This window comes from Colletes latitarsis, chromosome 12 (assembly GCF_051014445.1).
Source record: "Colletes latitarsis isolate SP2378_abdomen chromosome 12, iyColLati1, whole genome shotgun sequence".
NCBI lineage: Eukaryota > Metazoa > Arthropoda > Insecta > Hymenoptera > Colletidae > Colletes > Colletes latitarsis.
In genome coordinates, this window is record NC_135145.1 from 25,321,319 (window position 1) to 25,339,906 (window position 18,588).

Below are 18,588 nucleotides of genomic sequence, written 5' to 3' on the forward strand. Positions count from 1 at the left end.
AGCCCTTTAGGAACCGGAAGCTGCTGGATCGGCGAAACTTCGCGGACCTGCTTATTAACTTATTGCGTCTTCTAAGTTCCCGCTAAACTGATATTAATTACCGTGTAGTAGTAGTAGTAGAATGGGAGCACCGATCATGCTACGTATGAACTTTGAACGTTAATAACTTTTCAACGAAGCCTCAAACAACAAATTACTATTCTTCATTTTCGTCTTATTTTGGCCCCCAGAATCCCCCATTAAAATATTTCCCATGGGTGGCCGAAAACCATATACAGGGTGTTCGACAACCATGGGAAAAATTTTAACAGGGGATTCTAGAGACCAAAATAAGACGAAAATGAAGAATACCAATTTGTTGATTAAGGCTTCGTTAAAAAGTTATTAACGTTTAAAGTTGCAACTGTTGAACTGGAGCACCGACCAGCTACGTATGAACTTTGAACGTTAATAACTTTTCAACGAAGCCTCAAACAACAAATTACTATTCTTCATTTTCGTCTTATTTTGGCCTCTAGAATCCCCCATTAAAATTTTTCCCATGGGTGGCCGAAAACCATATACAGGGTGTTCGACAACCATGGGAAAAATTTTAACAGGGGATTCTAGAGACCAAAATAAGACGAAAATGAAGAATACCAATTTGTTGATTAAGGCTTCGTTAAAAAGTTATTAACGTTTAAAGTTGCAACTGTTGAACTGGAGCACCGATCATGCTACGTATGAACTTTGAACGTTAATAACTTTTCAACGAAGCCTCAAACAACAAAATGTTATTCTTCATTTTCGTCTTATTTTGGCCCCCAGAATCCACCATTAAAATTTTTCCCATGGGTGGCCGAAAACCATATACAGGGTGTTCGACAACCATGGGAAAAATTTTAACAGAGGATTCTAGAGACCAAAATAAGACGAAAATGAAGAATACCAATTTGTTGATTAAGGCTTCGTTAAAAAGTTATTAACGTTTAAAGTTGCAACTGTTGAACTGGAGCTCCGATCAGCTACGTATGAACTTTGAACGTTAATAACTTTTCAACGAAGCCTCAATTCACAAATTGCTATTCTTCATTTTCGTCTTATTTTGACCTCTAGAATCCCCCATTAAAATATTTCCCATGGGTGGCCGAAAACCATATACAGGGTGTTCGACAACCATGGGAAAAATTTTAACAGGGGATTCTAGAGACCAAAATAAGACGAAAATCAAGAATACCAATTTGTTAATTAAGGCTTCGTTAAAAAGTTATTAACGTTTAAAGTTGCAACTGTTGAACTGGAGCACCGATCATGCTACGTATGAACTTTGAACGTTAATAACTTTTCAACGAAGCCTCAAACAACAAAATGTTATTCTTCATTTTCGTCTTATTTTGGCCCCCAGAATCCACCATTAAAATTTCCCCTAGGGTTGATTGAACACCCTGTATATGACACATCTCGAAAAATTCGAAAGTTGAGTTTCATTGTTATTTTCTTATTAAGTTTGCCTCATTTGCAACTTGTTTGTGCTGAAATGTTTTCGACAGAGTTTGTGAGACACCCTGTGTGCAATGTTTACACAAATGATCGAGTGTACACTTCTTTATCAAACGTTTTACAGGTTTTATTCGCGCGTAAATTCGTCGTTACGGTGTAGATTTTAATGGCCCTTTAGAAAGTATAAATTACGCTTTCATGGCATAAATTCGACACGCTTTAACGCGGCTCTCCCCCCACCTTTTCTTTCTGATAACATTAAATTAAATCAATTAAATAATTAGTTAGCTAATTACTTAATGTCGGATATTAATTACCCAGCCATTTACAACCCGTAATTCTATTTGGTTAATGACGATCATCGAATGCATCGTTCGCGGGAAAATACTGAAAAAACCAATTTATGGATAAAATATTTTTAATTTCGTAATTTTTATAGCTTCCAAGTTGCGTTGGTCTGACTATAAATGAACCATTTTTACTTGCTTTTTTTTAACCATTTACTGAATGTTGAACAATATGGAACCTCGTTTTCGACTTTTTTTAGCAATTATTGATTTTATCTACTGCAAAATTAGTTAAAAGTTTATACAAAATTATGCTACGTAATACGAACTTTTAAAGATAAGTGCAAGTTTGCTCAATTTGACTTGGTTTTATTTAAAAATACATAAAAAATAATGCTAGAAAATTGAATTATTGCACATTTTACTTCTATTTTAGTTTTAAAAATATAAGCTTGCAATTGAAACTACATTTGTTTGAAGAAAAAAATTCTAGAAAATGTGAAATATTTCCACTGAAAAAAAAAATAGTGTCTGATCATGAATGAATGATTCCCCTGAAGTTTCATGTGTTTCAAATCGTTCTGAAAAAATTGTTTTTAGGTGCAGGGGTTAATTACGATCATTTTTGGTCATTAGACATAGTCTCAAAATCCTACGCACTTTCGAGAAAAAAATTCCTAAATGAAAATAGAATTCCAGGCCAGAAATTTCCGGAAATTTTATTCGAATTTTTAAAATGTCATAACTTCCGAACGGATTGGACGATTTTAATGTTTAAAAAAGCAAATTACGCGTATTTTGGTGGAGAATATGTAGAAATTGCAAAAATATCCGAAAAGTGGATTCTTGACCACGCAAAACGAGAAAAATTGAAGTTGTGCAATGAAATTCTGTTTTTGGAACGTTTGTTCCTGGCAGAATTAAAGGGTCCACGTGTCGTCGTTTCTCGAGGCTCGAATTCCAAATTAAAAAGAGAAAAACAATGTTCTCGTAATTAGTGACAGGGCAGAGGCGTGTCTTGGGAAGCGCCGCCGTTATCGCGACGATTTCCTACGGAGGGCACGTAAAAAGGTGGGGAACACGCGAAAGAACAATAATTATTCTCCTCGAAAATAGCGGGGCAAGACAACGTCGCAAAACGTGCCCTGCTTCTAGACACGCAAGTAATACAAGTCAGTAACAAGTCAGCCATTCCTGCCTCCAACAGAAAACGAATAACAGACCGTCCTTTGTTTAAATTAGATTTCAACAAATCTGCTATTTCTCACCAGCCATGCCTCTTTGCTTTAACATATTTTCATTTAATTGTTGTATTAAATTTGAATTAAAGTTGTATTAAAGCTAATTTTATATACATATACAGACGGGTCCAAGACACTTAATGGATCTGGATAAACAATTGTCAGGAGCCAATCAACTGAAAAAGTCAAACTCCTCCACAAAACATCCATCTTTCTATGTGAAAGAAATGTAAATCCACATTAACCAACCAAAATAAAAACTTTGCAATTTTCTGCGGCTCCACAGGCGCCATTTTAGCAACACAGAAGCTATGGACAAACGACTGTGGACAAGAATGCCAAGGAGCTCACTTCAGGTCTACCCAAATGAACAATAATAAGGATCCCCTCTCACATCGGTGGAATGGGGAACGAAAAGGCGGACCAAGCAGCCAAAGAAATAGCTAGCTCGACAACCCCCGACCACTAGGACTCCAGTCTATCCTTGGAACCCAGGCTCTCCATCCTCAAGGCTAAAATAAAAGACACCTGGAACGAAGAATGGAACTCCACAGCCAAACCCAGTACCAAATCAATCGAATGAAACTTCTTCCAAAAATCCATCCCCAGGTCCCTGTGCAGACTGGACCAAGTGAAAACTCCTCGAATCATAATAGTCCACGCTAAATCGACCCAGCAACGCCTCCTCGACAAAGAAGCCCCCCAACAAGCGAGCTGAGCAACGATCGCCTCGCAGCAGATCGCGTCGTCAGCCACTGCAGGGAACAGCCGCAAACGGACAGCGATTCGGCATCGAACCACCCCTAAAGGACGACCTGGAGGGTGACGGATCTATCCAAAACCTGCACCTCGAAGAGTCCAATCTGTAAACTGTTGTTGAGTCGCGAAGTCCACGTTCCAATTCCAGGTGGATCGAAGAGCAGCCAATAATCGCGGGGAGCCCTGGCTAATAGGTAAACACACGTGCATAAATACGGATTGTCGAGCCACCAGCGGTGGATGTAGTCCCGAAGCCGGTTTCCGGCCGAAGTAGCATGTAACGTATGATCTGTAATGGCACCGAGACACGCGGGAGCTTGCACAGGCGGCCAGATTAAGGCAGCTAAGGCAGTGTTTGCACGTCACGTTACGCGAACGATGCGTACCGTGACAGCGAACCTGTGGCCTCAACCACCCTGATTAGTCGTGGATAATTGCCGTGAAATATACATCCGATCCTGAACCCTCAAACGCAACTTCTGAATGGCCTCCAACTTTCAGGATCAAACACTACACTTGTTGGGAATATTTATTACAGATCTTTCAGTTCAAATTGCTTCATTGGGGAATGTACCATATTCTGAAGCCCTAAATAATTAGTTTTAAATCGTATTTTGGGCCCCATTTTCAGTGGGGGGATTTGGAATGTCAGGAGGAGTGAGTTTTGATGGGTTAAATAGAATAGAAGCTTAGACAGAGTTGAAATACATGGAATTTCAGGGAAACATATCAATGTATGGTCAGACATTATATTTTCGGTAAGGAATTTTTTTCTCGAAAATGAGTAGGATTTTGGGAAAATGTATGATGACCAAGAATGATAGTAATTGCCCCCTGAAACTAAATATAATTTTTTTAGTATGATTCGAAATTTTTTTACCGTCGAAAAATTTAGGCACCTCTATTGATCTTTCTTAATAATTAGTTTTTCATTTTTGATAATTTTATCTGACGCCCTACAGAACAGTTGTGTAATACTTTTTCGTAGATACCTACGAGCTCTATTTTAGAAAAAAGTTTCATTTAAATATATTCACTATTGTAAGAGTTATGACTGTTTGAAAATTGGACTTTTAAAATTGGATTTTTATGGGGTTTTTTTCATTTTAGGGGGTCAAGGAACAACTTTTCGAACATTGTTAGAATTTCTACATATTCTACACTAAAATACGCGTTGATTGCTTTTTCAAAAATTAAAATCGTCCAATCCGTTTAGGAATTATGATTGTTTAAACATACGACTGAAATTTCAGGGAAACATATCAATGTATGGTCAGACATTAGATTTTCGGTAAGAAATTTTTTTCTCGAAAATGCGTAGGATTTCGGGGGTATCTATAATGACCAAGAATGATTGTAATTGCCCCCTGTAACTAACTATAATTTTTTTAATATGATTCGAAATTTTTTAAATTTGTCCAAAAATTTAGGCACATTCTCGAATTTTTTTCTCGAAAATACGTAAGATTTCGAGGGTATGTATAATGACCAAAAATGATTGCAATTACCCCCTGTAACTAACTATAATTTTTTTAATATGATTCGAAATTTTTTAATTTCGTCTAAAAATTTCAATACCTTCTTGAATTTTTTTCTAGAAACTGGGTAGGATTTCGGGGGTATGTATAATGACCAAGAATGATTGTAATTGCCCCCTGTAACTAACTATAATTTTTCTAGTACGATTTGAAATTTTTTAATTTTCTCGAAAAATTTTACACCTTCTCGAATTTTTTTCTAGAAACTAGGTACAATTTCGAAGATATACCTGATGACCAAAAATGATTGTAATTGCCCCCCATAATCGAAAATAGTTTTTCCAGAACGATTTGAAATTTTATTTTCTCGCCGAATAATTTAGTCACCTATCCCCCTGTCGATTTTAATTAAAAATTCGTTTTTTATTTTTAATAAATTTGGTAGGCGTTGTATGGAAAAGTTGTTCAGTACTTTTTCGTAGGTATCCATGAGCTCTACTTTAGAAATAAATTTCAATCAAATCCATTCACTATTGTACAAGTTATGGTCCTTTGAAAATTGAACAATTTTTATGGGGTTTTTCTCATTTTATGGGGTCAAGGAACAACTTTTCGAATATTTTTAGAATTTCTACATATTCTACACTAAAATACGAGGCGTTTGGCTTTTTGAACATTAAAATCGTCCAATCCGTTCAGAAGTTATGATATTTTAAAGATGAGCATGAAATTTAAGTGAAACATATCAATGTATGGTCAGACATTACATTTTCGGTTAGGAATTTTTTTCTCGAAAATGCGTAGGATTTCGGGAATATGTATGATAACCAAAAGTGATTGTAATAGCCTCCTCTAACTAACTATAATTTTTTTAGTATGATTCGAAATTTTTTAATTTCGTCCAAAAATTTTAATACCTTCTCGAATTTTTTTCTCGAAAATGGTTAGGATTTCGAGGGTATATATGATAAACAAAAATAATTGTAATTGCCCCCTGTAACTAACTATAATTTTTTTAGTATGATTCGAAATTTTTCAATTTCGTCTAAAAATTTTAATACCTTCTCGAATTTTTTTCTCGAAAATGGTTAGGATTTCGAGGGTATGTATAATGACCAATAATGATTGTAATTCCCCACTGTAACTAAATATAATTTTTTCAGCATGATTCGAAATTTTTCAATTTCGTCCAAAAATTTTAATACCTTCTCGAATTTTTTTCTCGAAAATGGTTAGGATTTCGGGAATATGTATAATAACCAAAAATCATTGTAATTTCCCCCTGTAACTAACAATATTTTTTCCAGAACGATTTGAAATACACGAAATTTCAGGGGAATCATTCATTCATGATCAGACATTATATTTTCGATAAACAATTTTTTTCTCGAAAATGCGTAGGATTTCAGAAAAATGTCTAATAACCAAAAATGATTGTAATTTCCCCCAGTAACTAAAAATATTTTTTCCAGAACGATTTGAAATGTTTTAATTGCAAATAACTTTCTAACAAAGCCTCCAACAAATTGGTATTCTTTCTTTTCCTCTTATATCCTCCAGAATCCCCCATTAAAATTCTCCCCACGGTTAACCAAACACCCTCTACATTTCTTTCAAATTTCCATTAATTATCCACATTAATTAAACAGAATAGAAGCTTCACGAACAGTCGAACAAAGACTTTTCGAGCTACACAAAAGCATCGAAACGTTGCACCAACCCTGAAGGGATTTCTACTTTAAGAATCCTCATTCTGGCCCACGTATTGGGCCTGTAGATTCTCTAGAAGTTGCAGGTCTACAGAAACGTTCTAATTTCCCATTAATGTGACATAATCAACCGTCCAGGGTGGCGCTGAAGTGACATTAAGGAGGCGTGAGGAGCCTGGGGGGGGATTAAACTGGCTTATGGGCTCCAAGACGATGTTTGCACGTCGTGTCGTGCACGTCACGGCCTGCAACGAAGGCGAACACACGCATTAACTGTGTCCTGGGCCAGTAATTGGCCGACGACACGCGTAGTTCGATCGATGATCCCAGAACGATTGACGCGTTCCTTTAAAACTCTGGGAACTTCTCGAAGACGCCTCGACGATTTCTCATCTGGAAGTTTGTTAATACCGCTATCTACTTCTGGATTTCGAAGATGAGGAATTCCACGCGAAGAATTTTGGAACTAGAGGGTCACTATTAAACTCCCTGAACGTCTGAGACAAATGAATTCTAATCCAATCTCAAATTCTAGACAAATTGGGCTATTAAATTTTCAGAAGTATCGAGGTATTTTCTAATCTATAAATCAATGTATCTACGTAAGTTTGAATCCAAACAAGCTGTCTAATCCTTAGATTTGGAGGTACTTTCTTACTTCAAATGTTTAGTTTAAGGAAACAAGAATTTCTGAAAGTTCTAAACAACGATTTTAATGGCTAGAAAATATTTCACAGTTTCTTGAATTTTTTTCTGGAAAATGGGTGGGATTTCGAGGGTATGTCTCATGACCAAAAATGATTGTAATTACCCCCTATAATTAACTATAATTTTTTTAGTATGTTTCGAAATTTTTTAATTTCGTTTAGAAATTTCTGTATCTTCTCGAATTTTTTTCTCGAAAATGGATAGATTTTCGAGGGTATGTATAATGACGAAAAATGATTGTAATTACCCCCTGTAAGTAACTATAATTTTTTTAGAATGATTCGAAATTTTTTAATTTTCTCGAAAAATTTTACACATTCTCGAATTTTTTTCTAGAAAATGGGTAGAATTTTGGGGGTATGTCTAATGACCCAAAATGATTGTAATTACCCCCTGTAAGTAACTATAATTTTTTTAGAATGATTCGAAAGTTTTTAATTTTCTCGAAAAATTTCACATCTCGAATTTTTTTCTAAAAACTGAGTAGGATTTCAAGGGTATGTCTAATGACCAAAAATGATTGTAAATACCCCCTGTAACTAACTATAATTTTTTTAGAATGATTCGAAATTTTTCAATTTTCTCGAAAAATTTTACACATTCTCGAATTTTTTTCTCAAAAGTGGGTAGGATTTCGGGGGAATGTCTAATGACCAAAAATGCTTGTAATTGACCCACGAAATTAAATACAATTTTTTTAGAACGATTTGAAATTTTGTTTTTCGCCGAAAAATTTAGACAGTCCATCCCCTTTAAATTCTTCTTAAAAATTCGTTTTTTATTTTTAATAAATTTGGTTGGCGCTGTATGAAAAAGTTGTTTAGTACTTTTTTGTAGATATCCCTGAGCTCTATTTTAGAAAAAAATTTCAATGAGATACGTTCACTATTGTGGGAGTTATGGTCGTTCGATAATTGGACCACTTTTATGGGGTTTTTCGCATTTTTCGGGGTCAAGGACCAACTTTTCGGATAGTTTTGCGATTTGTACATATTCTACATCAAAATACACGCAATTTGCTTTTTTAAACATTAAAATCGTCCAATCCGTTCAGAAGTTATGACGTTTTAAAGTTTTCGTGTGATAGTGAACAGTGAAGTTATTAACAATTGAATTCAAAAATTTCAAATCGTTCTGGAAAAATTATATTTATTTACAGGGGGTAATTACAATTATTTTTGGTCATTAGACATACCCTCGAAATCCTACGCATTTTCGAGAAAAAAATTCGAGAAGATACTGAAATTTTTGGACGAAATTAAAAAATTTCGAAACATACTAAAAAAATTATATCTATTTAGAGGGGGTAATTACAATCATTTTTGGTTATTATACATATTCCCGAAATCCTACGCACTTTCGAGAAAAAAATTCCTTACCGAAAATCTAATGTCTGACCATACATTGATATGTTTCCCTGAAATTTCAGTCGTATGTTTAAATAATCATAATTCCTGAACGGATTGGACGATTTTAATTTTTAAAAAAGCAATCAACGCGTATTTTAGTAGAGAATATGTAGAAATTCTAACAATATTCGAAAAGTTGTTCTTTGACCCCCTAAAATGAAAAAAACCCCATAAAAATCCAATTTTAAAAGTCCAATTTTCAAACAGTCATAACTCTTACAATAGTGAATATATTTAAATGAAACTTTTTTCTAAAATAGAGCTCATAGGTATCTACGAAAAAGTATTACACAACTTTTCTGTAGGGCGTCAAATAAAATTATCAAAAATGAAAAACTAATTTTTAAGAAAGATCAATAGAGAGTAGGTGCCTAAATTTTTCGACGGAAAAAAAATTTCGAATCATACTAAAAAAATTATATTTACTTACAGGGGGTAATTACAATAATTTTTGGTGAATAGACCTACCCCCGAAATCATACCCACTTTCGAGAAAAAAATTCTTTACCGAAAATATAATGTCTGATGAATGAATGATTTCCCTGAAGTTTCAAGTATTTCAAATCATTCCGAAAAAATTATATCTAGTTGCAGGGGTAGATTACAATAATTTTTGGTGAACAGACGTACCCCCAAAATCCTACCCAGTGTCTAAAAAAAAATTCAAAATATCCAGAATTTTAAACGCCAATAACTTTTTAATAAAGCTTCAATCAAAAAATTGGTATTCTCTGGTCACTTTATCTTAGCCATCCAGTTGGAAACGATTTTTCGGTAGAGTTCGATTCAAGATTCGATCCTTTTGGCGAACCCGGTTTGATCAGGTGTATATCGAAGGTTTTGGTCACGAAAATCGTTGGCTTAAAAGCATTAAACGGTGCCCCCACCCTCCTCCCTCTAGGGACGATTATATCTACGCAGGGTGACTTTGGGGGTTGCAGGGAGTACAGAGCGCCCGAGATATCTTCTATTTCGTCAATGGTGTTCCAAGAGCCTCGTCCCAGAAGCCGCGCGTTCAATAGAGGGTTTGTTATCGCTCCCTCGACTTCCTGGCGATGAGTCCTTCGTCGTAGCTCTCTATATCGACCTTGCCAGGCGGCCATTGTACGCCCGCGGTTTTGTCGTCCTTTCTTCCCCCGATTTAATGACTTCGCCATTTTCGCGGAACGCCGAGAAATCCGCTCGGTTTCCTGCCCTCCGCGACGCTGACACGATTATTTCCACAAAGTGCGCCTCGACGGGGGTGGAATTTGTCCTGGACGGTGTCGCGTTTGATTTCTGACGAATCGACGTGTTTAGCATGCTTCTTCACCTCCCCCCTCCGTCGATTTTTGTTGGAAATGAAGCGCCACTTGTTTCTGGCTTACCTTTTTCTGGAAATGTGGGTCTTTTGTTTGCAACAAAGCTTTGTGATGAATGAATGTGTTTCGACGGGGGTGGAATTTGTCCTGGACGGTGTCATGTTTGATTTCTGACGAATCGACGTGTTTAGCATGCTTCTTCACCTCCCCCCTCCGTCGATTTTTGTTGGAAATGAAGCGCCATTTGTTTCTGGCTTACCTTTTTCTGGAAATGTGGATCTTTTGTTTGCAACAAAGCTTTGTGATGAATGAATGTGTTTCGACGGGGGTGGAAGTTTGCATCTAAATTCCCACAATTTTAACTTGATTTTCTTTTAATTTTTACCTATACACTAATTTGTTATACGTAAAATATTATGTTGGGGATATTTTAATAGAGAGTAAAGGTTTTTGAGAGTTTATAAATAATGTAAGATTGTTTTTTAAAAGTTTGCTTAGTGTAGGTATGTGTTAGGTTGTCTCAAAAGTTCGTGATATTTGATATTTTGTGAACAATCTATTCTTACTATTTAAGCCACCTAAAAAGTTCTCTAATATAAAAATTGATATTCAAAAATGTGGCAGATATACCAACAGATTTTCAAAAGAGAAGGTTACATACATATAGAAATAACTAGACTAGGGTAGGTCTATTCACCAAAAATGATTGCAATTTCCCCCTGTAAATAAATATAATTTTTTTAGTATGTTTCGAAATTTTTTAATTTCGTTCAAAAATTTCTGTATCTTCTCGAATTTTTTTCTAGAAAATGGGTAGTTTCTCGAGGCTATGTATAATGACCAAAAATGATTGTAATTACCCCCTGTAAATAAATATAATTTTTTTAGTATGTTTCGAAATTTTTTAATTTCGTCTAAAAATTTAGCAACCTACTCTCTATTGATCTTCCTTAATAATTAGTTTTTCATTTTTGATAATTTTATTTGACGCCCTACAGAAAAGTTGTTTAATACTTTTTCGTAGATACCTACGAGCTCTATTTTAGAAAAAAGTTTCATTCAAATATATTCACTATTGTAAGAGTTATGACTGTTTGAAAATTGGACTTTTAAAATTGGATTTTTATGGGGTTTTTTCCATTTTAGGGGGTCAAAGAACAACTTTTCGAATATTGTTAGAATTTCTACATATTCTTCACTAAAATACGCGTTGATTGCTTTTTCAAAAATTAAAATCGTCCAATCCGTTTAGGAATTATGATTGTTTAAACATGCGACTGAAATTTCAGGGAAACATATCAACGTATGGTCAGACATTAGATTTTCGGGAAACAATTTTTTTCTCGAAAATGCGTGGGATTTCGGGGGTATGTATAATGACCAAAAATGATTGTAATTTCCCCCTGTAAATAAATATAATTTTTTTAGTATGTTTCGAAATTTTTTAATTTCGTTTAAAAATTTCTGTATCTTCTCGAATTTTTTTCTAGAAAATGGGTAGTTTTTCGAGGGTATGTCTAATGACCAAAAATAATTGCAATTACCCCCTCTAAATAAATATAATTTTTTTAGTATGTTTCGAAATTTTTTAATTTCGTCCAAAAATTTCAGTATCTTCTCGAATTTTTTTCTCGAAAATGCGTAAAATTTCGGGGGTATGTCTAATGACCAAAAATAATTGTAATTACCCCCTGTAAATAAATATAATTTTTCCAGAACGATTTAAAATTTTTGAATTCAATTGTTAATAACTGTGCACCATCATACAGAGTTTGTTACAAAAATTAAGAGTATTTGCAATAACATCATTTTAATAAAACAGACATGAAGATCAGATGCACCCTTTTGTGAAAAACCCATAAAAGGATACACAGATTTAGTACAAAGCTGCTAAAGCAAATATTTAGCTTGCAAATTCCCAGTTGTGCTTCCTTAGAAAATTACAAACGTATAATTACCATTCATGTATGCATGTTAACAATTTTCCTTGCCCAACAATCGACTGAAACATTAACATTTGTAGCCCAGAAATCTCCCCTTAGAATCTATTGTCTGATCTGTTCACAGCATTTCCACTTGCTAGCACTGTATCTACACTGAATTCGTAATAACTCCCTCTACCAGCTGTTTGCATAGCTATTCTAAGCAATGTAATCCATTGTTCCTCATTTATTTAAATAAACTAAAAACAAAATTTCACGTAATAAACTTAGTTTCACTTCATACCTTTCACCAGTCACAATAATAATTACTTTCACCAAAATTCGACCAATTCGTAATAATAATTTCACTCTAATTTCTGACACACTACATAGCATCTATTGATCATTGCAATTAGAATGACAAAGCATTCCTTTCGTCTATTCTTACTATTTAAGCCACCTAAAAAGTTCTCTAATATGAAAATTGATATACCAACAGATTTTCAAATGAGAAGGTTATGTATATACAGAAATAACTAGACTTTCAGAAACTCTTTGAAAGGAAATAATTACACAAAAACAATCTATTCTTACTTTTTAAGCCAACTAAAAAGGCCACAGAAATTCTTAAAAACATACTATTCATCTCTCTAATATAAAAATTGATATTTAAAAATGTAGCAGATATACTAACAGATTTTCAAGAAAGAAGGTTATGTATATACAGAAATAACTAGACAAAAACTCTTGAATTCTCTAGAATATAATAAACATCTCATCGAAAGGAAATATATACAAAAACAAAGGAACATTTGAAACTGGGGACCGATACACATGCATATCAATTTATAATAGCACATACATACAGAAATAACTAGACAAAAACTCTTGAATTCTCTAGAATATAATAAATATCCCATCGAAAGGAAATATATACAAAAACAAAGGAACATTTGAAACTGAGGACCGATACACATGCATATCAATTTATAATAGCACGTACATACAGAAATAACTAGACAAAAACTCTTGAATTCTCTAGAATATAATAAACATCTCATCGAAAGGAAATATATACAAAAACAAAGGTACATTTGAAACTGGGGACCAATACACATGCATATCAATTTATAATAGCACATACATACAGAAATAACTAGACAAAAACTCTTGAATTCTCTAGAATATAATAAACATCTCATCGAAAGGAAATATATACAAACACAAAGGTACATTTGAAACTGAGAACACACATGTATCTGTTACAAAGAAAATATTACATAAACAAATGTGTACTGTATTTTATTGTTTATTGCCTCCCAATAAGAGTAATTCTGATTTATGTAGACTATCGAATCCATCGTTTATGGACAATAACGAGGAAAAGTTCCACACAGAGGACTAAGTTAATTGCAAATTGGTTTAATCGTGGCTCGATGGCGTCGGATTCCCGCAAGGTATCGACTTCCCCTCGTGACAACAGATTGGATTCTTTTCCTCCTTGTTCGTGTACTTCCAGCTGGGCGGGGAGCAGACGTTCGCATACATCCTGACCTGAACATATATTTATATCGAGCAGAATTCACCTAGATTTTAAACTGAAATTTCTAGACTCCACAAGTGAATTGAAGCTTGAAATTTTCTAGTGATTTCTAGGTATTTTTAAGAGCAGAAACTCCCTAATGACTCTGACTGACCAGCAGATTGTCCACATGGCCGCTCAGCTTCTCACAAATCATATTTGGCGCCCTGTCCTTCGCGGTTTCCGCCTAAACAGAGTTTTCATGTTTGTTTAATGCTAATTTAACTATTTGATTTGTTCGTTTGACTGAGGATTTATTTACCATAGCAACGCAAAATCTGATACACTTATCTTCCCCTTCCTCGTTGCATGTGATATTAAACTCGAAAGAACGTTCGATGATTGATTCTGATTTCCCAACCGCCATTGCGGCGCACTGACACGCGCCATTTGTTACTGTCTCTTGCCTGGTGGAATCAATTATTGAAAAAACTTTGTCAATCGCGATTCGTGTGAAATGGTTACTTTTTAATTGTTTTTTTCTGGGAAAACGACACATTTGACCTCGAATGAAACTGGATTTATTGGGACAATTTCGTAGTTGACTGATACGAATAAAATTCAGATTTTGTTATTCAAATATTACTATTATATTCCTATATTATTCTTCCAACATCATTATAGAAATATTACTGATTTAATAAGGGGAAAATCAAGAATATTAATTTGTTGATGGAGGCATCGTTAAAAAGTTATTAACGTTTAAAGTTGAGAAGGAACTGAATTTTTTTTCTCGAAAGGGGTAGGATTTCGGGGGTAGGTCTGTTCACCAAAAATGATTGTAATTACCCCCTGTAAGTAAATATATTTTTTTTAGTATGATTCGAAATTTTTTAATTTCGTCCAAAAATTTCAGTACCTTCTCGAATTTTTTTCTAGAAACTGGGTAAGATTTCGAGGGTATGTATAATGACCAAAAATGATTGTAATTGCCCCCTGTAACTAACTATAATTTTTTCAATATGATTCGGAATTTTTTAATTTCGTCCAAAAATTTAGGCACCTTTTTGAATTTTTTTCTAGAAAATGCGTAGGATTTCGGGGGTATGTATAATGACCAAAAATGATTGTAATTACCCCCTGTAACTAACTATAATTTTTTTAGTATGATTCGAAATTTTTTAATTTCGTCCAAAAATTTCAGTACCTTCTTGAATTTTTTTCTCGAAAATGCATAGGATTTCGAGAATATGTATAATGACCAAAAATGATTGCAATTACCCCCTGTAACTAAATATAATTTTTTTAATATGATTCGGAATTTTTTAAATTCGTCCAAAAATTTCAATACCTACTCGAATTTTTTTCTCGAAACTGGGTAAGATTTCGAGGGTATGTATAATAACCAAAAATGATTGCAATTACCCCCTGTAACAAACTATAATTTTTTTAATATGATTCGAAATTTTTTAATTTCGTCCAAAAATTTAGGCACCTTCTCGAATTTTTTTCTCGAAAATGCGTAGGATTTCGAGAATATGTATAATGACCAAAAATGATTGCAATTACCCCCTGTAACTAAATTAATTTTTTCAATATGATTCGGAATTTTTTAATTTCGTCCAAAAATTTAGGCTCCTTCTTGAATTTTTTTCTCGAAAATGCGTAAGATTTCAGGGGTATGTATAATGACCAAAAATGATTGTAATTACCCCCTGTAACTAACTATAATTTTTTCAATATGATTCGGAATTTTTTAATTTCGTCCAAAAATTTCAATACCTACTCGAATTTTTTTCTCGAAACTGGGTAGAATTTCGAGGGTAGGTCTGTTCACCAAAAATGCTTATAATGGCCCCCCGTAACCAAAAATAATTTTTAATGATACCAAATTTGTTACTAACTTTTTTAACGAAGCCTCCATCAACAAATTGATCTTCATTTTCGTCTCAATTTGACCTCCAGAATCTCCCATAAAAATCTTCCCCTGGGGTGGCCAAACACCCCGAATATTACTGCCTTAAGAAGTATAACAATCCATAAAAATTATTCAATAATCATTACACTGTGAACGGCAGAACGACAAAGAATAAGGCGAGTTGCAAGAAGCAATCCATTCTGTACACTGCGCGTCTAAATGCTCGATATCGATGTCCGTCGAGTTTCGCGGCACAAACGACGAACGATCGAACAGAATTTCTCATTTATAGATAGCAGATGCCCCCGCCATCGGATCGCATATTCGATCGCACGGTGCAATTCCCGTGTCTCGTATTTTCGATCGATAATTCACGGAACGCGTCTGCAACGCGAGAAAGAAATTATGTACAGCGCTCCGCCGACTCGAAGTCCCGCGGGACGACTGAGGGGCGAAGGGAGTCGCACCGCCTACTTATCTGTCTCGCTTGCGCTCAGGCGGTCCGCATGTGTGTGCAACTGCAGCGACCAATGGGGAGCTAGGGATCAGTGTGTACGTGGGAATACGTGTTCCCCTTCTCCCGCATTCCTTCCGCGAGACTTGCAGTCAGCGGACTGTTGCACGGTCTCTCAGGGCTTTTGCAAGCTAAACTAATGAAACGATCACCCAAAATGCAATGATTCCTACAAACTTTACATACTCTATAATCAATCCATGAAAGCTAAAAAAGCAAATGTACAATTAACCTAGTAAATACTCAAAAACAAAACTTTAAATAGAAAAGACTACCCTTAGTATTTTATAATGTTCAGAGATCGATTTTACGCAATAAAGAATGTAAAATAGAGAAAGAATCGGGCAATAGTTAACAGATAATAGAGAAATCTGTACTACGCATAGTCCCGCGGAGGATCATGGCGACCATTACTAAAGGTGCGGCATATAAGGCTTGATTGTAAATTCATAAGTTTCAAGTATGCACTTTATTGTCATGAGAATTCATTGTAATGCTATTCGCGATATATTTTCGTAGACATCGGTGAAATTTGGAGTCGACTTTTCGATCATCGACCGTTCACTCAAGGTGAAATCACCTTCTTTCTACGTGAATTTCAGGTGAGTTACCATTCCCAAATGTTTGACGATTTTTAATCAAACATAGCTGCCTAATAAGCGAGCATGACTCATAACACTTGTCTTCCTACTATGTTAATCGTTCGAATAATATCTTATCGCACATAACCTACAAAACTACTTCGTGAGACTTCAATTATATCAATGTAACTCTAAATCTAGGGGTTTAACATTCACATGAGATCTTTTGTTTTACAATTTCTTTCTGCGGTGACTCTGGAGGTAAGTATTAGAGATTATATGTTTGTAGGAGAAAAGAGGCGACAGAGAAGTGGAACGTCTTTTCAAAATACTCGAATACTCTACAGAATTGAAGGAAAATGAACTCGATCGAACAGAGCAACTCGGAGATTGCCATTTACCTAGCTTAAAAGCAAACGTTGATGTTGCTCTGAGCATGTGCGAAAGAGTCCTTCAGAGGGAAAATAATTTTGATATTGTATGGGCTAATTTTCATAAATCCTTTGATTTCGTACAAGAGTCAATCGTTAATAGGTGCATTTCGTAACTATTCTAGGATAAAGCATTACAAGAAAACAGAGAAATAAGGAAAATAGAGTGGGAGAAGTTTGTCAATGATATGAGTGAAAAGTGTGAAAAAGTAAATCATACTTTTAAAGAAAAAGAGGATGAAATAAAAGAATTTTATGACGATCTTGAAAGAAAATTACATATTACGCTATAAATATTCCACCGCTATATCATATAGTACATAATAATAAAACCAATTCTGCATTTAACATATAAAACTTTGCTAATAATATTATTTTGTTAATAATAGAATATTTCAATACGAAAATGCCAGTTGAATCGATCGAAGATCCTTCCATAAAAATAAATCCAAATAAGAAATTAATCGAATTTGTTATAAAAAATATTAAGAAAACAAATAATGTTCCACCTAGTATCGCTGCTTTGAAAAAGTCGGGTAGAGACAAACGAAAAGATGTTTTATTAAAATTGGATGACATAAGATGGCTGAATTCATACTTGGAAGAACACAGAAAGACAAAAATGGAAAATGTTTATTTGCACGAACTTTTAGAACAGGCAGATATAAAATTACCAACACCGAAAATTACGCCAAGAAGCCTTGAATTGGAAGCTAGAATACAGAAACTGAAGGCACAACAAGATGCTAGAGAATACCGAGCTATGACCAAAAGCGTTGACTCGTTTAGGAGAAAGCTACCAGAAGATACTATCTCTTACCAAAGTAAGATTTCTAAATTAAAATATAAATATTTTTAATAAACTTTATATATGTGTTTATATTTGTTTCAGTGAAGCAAATAAATAAGCAACTCATAGCTGTTGCACAGTTTATATTTTCCGTGTTGGCAGGCTTTGCCTTTGGATTCCTAGGTGTCGAGTTGATTATTGGAAATTTAGACTTTGGATTTAGATTGTTACTAGGTATAATTTGCGCGTTAATCATAGCCCTGGCTGAAATTTACTTCTTAGCTATCAAATTGAACGAGGATGAATGCGATACAGACCCAACACTAACGTCTAAAAAATTACACCAAGAATAAAATTTTATAGGTTATTATTATAAAAGTGTATTCTAGCATTAACGCATTCTTTTGTAATTTCAATAAATAATCTTAAATTGCGGCTAAATATATAAATATGTCTTCAAAATGGTGAAGTTAGTTTTAGTAATAAAATGAAATTAGTAAGGAATGTTTTAGACTGAAAAATGAATAAGTCCCATCCTT

At 34.4% G+C, this 18,588-nt stretch overlaps 3 protein-coding genes across 4 annotated transcripts in view; 2 read left to right on the forward strand and 1 right to left on the reverse strand.

Annotated features, from left to right (window-relative positions):
- The window catches only part of Muted (biogenesis of lysosome-related organelles complex 1 subunit 5), a 137,029-nt gene extending 119,477 nt beyond the window's left edge, over nt 1-17,552 (forward strand). Inside the window, exons 2-5 of the mRNA XM_076779765.1 lie at nt 16,639-16,666; nt 16,767-16,849; nt 17,118-17,306; nt 17,385-17,552. Coding sequence (XP_076635880.1) covers nt 16,648-16,666; nt 16,767-16,849; nt 17,118-17,306; nt 17,385-17,552 — 459 coding nt within the window. The 5' untranslated portion in view covers nt 16,639-16,647. The remainder of the gene's footprint in view (nt 1-16,638; nt 16,667-16,766; nt 16,850-17,117; nt 17,307-17,384) is intronic.
- LOC143348970 (uncharacterized) lies at nt 13,524-16,164 on the reverse strand. Of its 2 annotated transcripts, none has more exons than XM_076779769.1 (4): nt 15,880-16,164; nt 14,138-14,282; nt 13,991-14,062; nt 13,524-13,847 (listed from the first exon to the last, which is right to left on the reverse strand). In XM_076779769.1, exons 1-4 carry the CDS (start codon nt 16,017-16,019, stop codon nt 13,716-13,718), a joined length of 489 nt encoding a protein of 162 aa, XP_076635884.1. In that variant the 5' UTR covers nt 16,020-16,164; the 3' UTR covers nt 13,524-13,715. The 2 variants fall into 2 exon arrangements, with proteins under 2 accessions (XP_076635884.1, XP_076635885.1); XM_076779770.1 differs by lacking the exon at nt 15,880-16,164 and adding an exon at nt 15,720-15,849.
- A 113-nt stretch (nt 17,553-17,665) lies between the features above and the next one.
- LOC143348963 (vacuolar ATPase assembly protein VMA12) lies at nt 17,666-18,540 on the forward strand. Its single transcript, XM_076779762.1, has 2 exons — nt 17,666-18,083; nt 18,152-18,540. The coding sequence occupies exons 1-2, from the start codon at nt 17,666-17,668 to the stop codon at nt 18,400-18,402; spliced, it is 669 nt and encodes a 222-aa protein (XP_076635877.1). The 3' UTR covers nt 18,403-18,540.
- Nucleotides 18,541-18,588: the final 48 nt, after the last annotated feature.